General features: G+C 39.5%; 1 protein-coding gene across 4 annotated transcripts in view; it reads right to left on the reverse strand.

The window, feature by feature from the left end:
* Positions 1-2181, reverse strand: part of smg7 (SMG7 nonsense mediated mRNA decay factor) — a 35965-nt gene extending 33784 nt beyond the window's left edge. For 3 of the 4 annotated variants that reach the window (XM_067453463.1, XM_067453461.1, XM_067453462.1), the window contains exon 1: positions 2045-2180. In XM_067453463.1, the coding sequence (XP_067309564.1) occupies positions 2045-2070 (26 nt within the window). In that variant the 5' untranslated portion in view covers positions 2071-2180. Of the gene's footprint in view, positions 1-2044 lie in introns of all 4 variants that reach the window. The other variant, XM_067453460.1, reaches the window with a different exon arrangement.
* Between the last annotated feature and the right edge of the window lie 2819 nt (positions 2182-5000).

A 5000-nucleotide genomic window follows, 5' to 3' on the forward strand; every position in this document is an offset into this window, starting at 1 on the left:
TTTTTTTTATCATGTAAAAATGTATACCGGTATTATCGTGAACGATATGATATGGCACACCCCTACATCACACACACACTGCCCCTAAACCTACCAATCACACACACACACACACACTCTGCCCTAAACCTACCCATCTCTCAGACACACACACACACTGCCCCTAAACCTACCCATCTCTCAGACACACACACACACACACACTGCCCCTAAACCTACCCATCACTCACCCAGCTCCGTTTCCACCAAAATTACCCAGAACAATTTGTACAAGGAACTTTTTTACAGGAACTTTTCTCCCCCCAGACCTGCAGCCGTCTGCGTTTCCACCGCGATCTAAAGCGCCGTGAAGGTTAGGCAGATTAGTCCGGTGATGTAGGACTGCACGCGACTCCAAGCCAGTGACCAACTTGTGTCCATGTTTATCATGCTAATCAATCAGGCAAAACGTGGGAAATAGCATAGGGTTTTAGAAATGAAGACCTTTCCTGATCAGAGCACATCCACACACACTCCCTCAGGCCACACACAACCAACTCAAGCCTCCTGAAGCACAGCAGATAGCAAAAAACAAACCAGACATTCCTACAGATAGAGTCTAATAACAGCTGAAATACGCCTTATCTGTCCAAATCAATGCGCTAGAGGTACAGCGATCCAGTTTAAAGAGTTAGTTCATCAAAAACTGAAATGTCTGTCATTAACTCCTCTCCCTAATGTCGCTCCACACCCGTAAGACCTCCGCTCATCTTCACACACAGTTTAAGATATTTTATATTTAGTCCGAGAGCGTATGCAAGTGTATGCACACTATACTGTCCATGTCCAGAAAGGGAATAAAAACATCATCACAGTAGTCCATATGAGACATCAGTGGGTTAATTAGAGTCTCTTGAAGCATCCAAAATACATTTGGGTCCAAAAATAACAAAAACTACGACTTTATTCAGCATTGGCTTCTCTTCCGCGTTTGTGTTCAATCCTCAAATAAAGATTCAAACGGTTATGAGTCAGTGAATCGATTCATGATTCGGATCGCCAATGTCTCGTGATTTCAGCAGTTTGACACGCGATCCGAATCATTGATTGATTCAAACACGGAAGAGAAGCCAATGCTGAATAAAGTCGTAGTTTTTGTTATTTTTGGACCCAAATGTATTTTGGATGCTTCAAGAGACTCTAATTAACCCACTGATGTCTCATATGGACTACTGTGATGATGTTTTTATTCCCTTTCTGGACATGGACAGTATAGTGTGCATACACTTGCATACGCTCTCGGACTAAATATAAAATATCTTAAACTGTGTGTGAAGATGAACGGAGGTCTTACGGGTGTGGAGCGACATTAGGGAGAGGAGTTAATGACAGACATTTCAGTTTTGGCTGAACTAACCCTTTAAAACACACTATTAGCATTAAAGCACAGATATATATATATATATATATATATATATATATATATATATATATATATATATATATATATATATATATATATATATCAGTTCCTGTCAGCTATATCAATCCTTCGCTATTCTTGAAGAAAGCAAAACGGGAGCCCGTGTAACTTACAGCAGCTGCGCCACATCCGAGCCCTTGTTTTGTTTTGGCCAGTCTAATATAATAAGATAATTCCTTGCCAGAAGCCGTCCGTGACTGATGTATGGAGCATGTGTAACCGGATTGTTTTCTGCCTTCATCCAGTGGGTTGTTTGTAGCTACCGCGGGCTAGCACAGCACTAGCATGCCCTCCCACAGCAGCTGCCGTCACACACGGACTCTCAGCGCATACAGCAAATGTCGCGGTCTGCCTAATCACCCACCTATCAGTGTTTTTCGGTAAGAGTTAGAGCAATACGCCATCCACTTCTGCTTTCAGTTTCGTGACTCGTTTACAGGCTAGCACGCTAACTAGCCTAGCGTCTAGCACTGACAGCCAAAGCTAGCCGAGCAGCATTCCGATAAGCCATCTTCGGCCCGAGTGATATAAACACGGACTCCGCCGCCATTTCGCGCCTGGGACTCTCCCGGGTCTACTCACCGTAAGTACTGGGCGCAGAGGTTCATCCTGTCGGATCGCCAGGCTTTCAGACAACGACAGGTCCGCTGGCTAACTCTACTCCCGTCGCCATATTGTCCATCACAGCGTCATTGGCAGAATCGGTCCAGACGTACACAGAAGAGCGCGCTGAGTGACGTCACAGGCCCCGCCCCCTCAGCCTGCGTCACCGTTCCCTGCGTTAGTCCACTAGGATAATAATTTAAAAATAAATAAATAAATAAAAATATAAACAACTAGGATAATATTTACAAAAACAAAGAAAATATGATAATAATTTTGTATTTGATGCAATACCAACAGGTTTTTTGAGAATTTTGCAAGGCATTAGTGAACCACCAAAAATGTACTTAAAAATATGTGGTCAGTGGTTCCTCACACAACTGTATTGAGCAACTTTTACAAATAACAATTTAGTGATATAAACAAAAAAATTCAAGTAAAACTGGCACAATTTCTTTGAGTAAATACAAACCATTTGAATTTGTCACTGTTACATAATATTCATATGTGCTGTTTATGTTTTATAGCTAATTATGTTATGTTAAATTTATCAAAGTTTATTGTGTGAGGTAAACACTGTTATCAATTTAACTTGCCTTTAAAACATTTAAATAACAACAAGCATATTTTAAAAATAAAATGCAAAATTAACTCATTGGACAAACTAAAAATATTTAATTAAAAGCAGGAATTCCATCTGATGAATTTGTATATAAGTGCCCAAAACACACACACACACACACACACACACACACACACACACACACACACACACACACACACACACAGAACATTAAAAACACAACATATCACTTTAATCCACACATTTTGTCTCCTAGCGCCGTCCCTTGCAAAGCATGCTGGGAACTACAGATCCACTGCCGTTAGTTATCTCAGCACAAATATTTCATGTAGTTTTAACACAAATTAATTAAGGAAACTTCAGTTTTAAATATATTAGGCTGATTGAACACATTTCGACACAACTTCATTTAATTAAGTAAAGTAAACATCATTTAAATGTGTCTAAACTATGAAGGGCCTGAATATTTTTTTTGAGTGAAGTGCTTCTTTTATATATGTTATCTAAGCTGTTATAACCCCCACATTTTTTATATAAATTCATTTGTGAAAGTGTGTAACTCAGGCCCTGTGTGCTCTAGGACCCTGCAGACACTTTGGGCTGCTTCCAGCATGTATCATTAATTTAATGAAATCACTGTATATGGTGTGTGTGTGTGGGGGGGGGGTCATCCCTTCAGACCCATTTGAGTAAATCTGTCATCATCATGACTCAGACAAACTTCTTTTCCTCTATTTTCTGGAGTTTAGTGGAAGCAGCCCAAAGTGTCTGCAGGGTCCTAGAGCACACAGGGCCTGAGTTACACACTTTCACAAATGAATTTATGCAAAAAAATCAAAAAGCGCCTACTTTTTGGGGGGTTTATACAGCTTAGACAACATATACTTACATGTTTATCACTTTTAGCAGTGTTTTATGTAACTTTAAAGGGTTTGCTGTAAAATGACCCCAACATGTTGAACTTAGACCAGTGTATGTGTGTATGGGAGGCTTTTCAATTTGGGTCAGCCAAATCCAGGCGGAAATCCCCAAAGATGGTCCCAGAGTTTAAGTAGTTAGAGTCTTCGTAGCGCACTAAGAGACAACGGTATCGGGAAATGCAGCTCTGTTTTATTCTGGGCTAGAGATCGCAAACCCAAACTGGACCAATCAGCTGCAAGTAAAGATGCAGTAAAGCCACACCCCCTGTATCTCTCGTTCCAAATTAAAGCAGTTTAAAATGAAAATTATATTTATATTATATGATTTATAATCACTTTGAATTAATATAATGTTCATATAAATATTATATTGATTGACAAATAGCCAAATAGTAATATAAATATAATACATGCATTCGTAATTCTTTGACAGAGCGTGTATTCATTTGAGCTCTTTGTGAAGCTATAATTATTAGGCATATTTCTTTGATTTACATCATGCATTGATATAGTCAGATATTCTTTCAGCTGCTTCTCAAACTAAAGTGTTTATTCCTGCCTTGTAAACACATTTAATTTCATGATAATTATCCAAACGATCTCTCAATCTTCAGAAGAGAAGTGACTCAAGCGGACGCTGTGATTGGCTGTTTGCCGCACGTGTCACACTTTCAGGCGCTTCAGAGTCGATCGCTAACTCTGGATTAAACCTGAGGTGACAGAGAACGTTTATGCCGAGCTTTGAGGATCGGTTGAGCTTGAGCTAAACCAGGGGACAAAACTAGGATAAGGGATTAAGCCTGGGATATTTTGGTGATCCTGGCTCATTTTATCCGCTAATATTGTTATCTTTAGTTATTATTATCGTTCTTGGTATGTTTGGGCCTTCAGGGTACGTTTACACGACTGTGTACTAACTAAATTTTGCATAAAAATGACAAGATCACCAAAATATTCCGGCTTAATCCCTTATCCTGGTTTTGTGCAATAGGCCCCATGTGGATTTATCTGGATTTGTCAGCTCTGAAACTCTGAGTTTGTTCAGCTAGCTTCATGCAACAGGGCTCGAGTGTGTGTACATCAGCTCATTATTAGTACACACACATATATTATACAGACACACATTTTCAAACAGAAGTTTTATTTTTGGATTATTTTTGGATTATTTCAGATGATGATAAATCTCATATTTTAAATGAGTGTTATGACTGTTTTTTGGTCAGTCTCATCCGAATGCTGAGCCCTTATTATTTCAGCTAACCCCGCTAATACATGAGTTATGCTGAGTAATGTTTTAAAGCCCGACCCAGTCCTGGGGAACCACCAAGAGGTTTTATATGACTCCGTGAAACTAAACTCATCAGCTTTCGCTTTTGATTTCATGGTGACTTGAATAATTGTGAGGGTTTTTAGGGAAGGACTGCCCTTATAT

This window comes from Pseudorasbora parva, chromosome 9, assembly GCF_024679245.1.
Source record: "Pseudorasbora parva isolate DD20220531a chromosome 9, ASM2467924v1, whole genome shotgun sequence".
Taxonomy (NCBI): domain Eukaryota; kingdom Metazoa; phylum Chordata; class Actinopteri; order Cypriniformes; family Gobionidae; genus Pseudorasbora; species Pseudorasbora parva.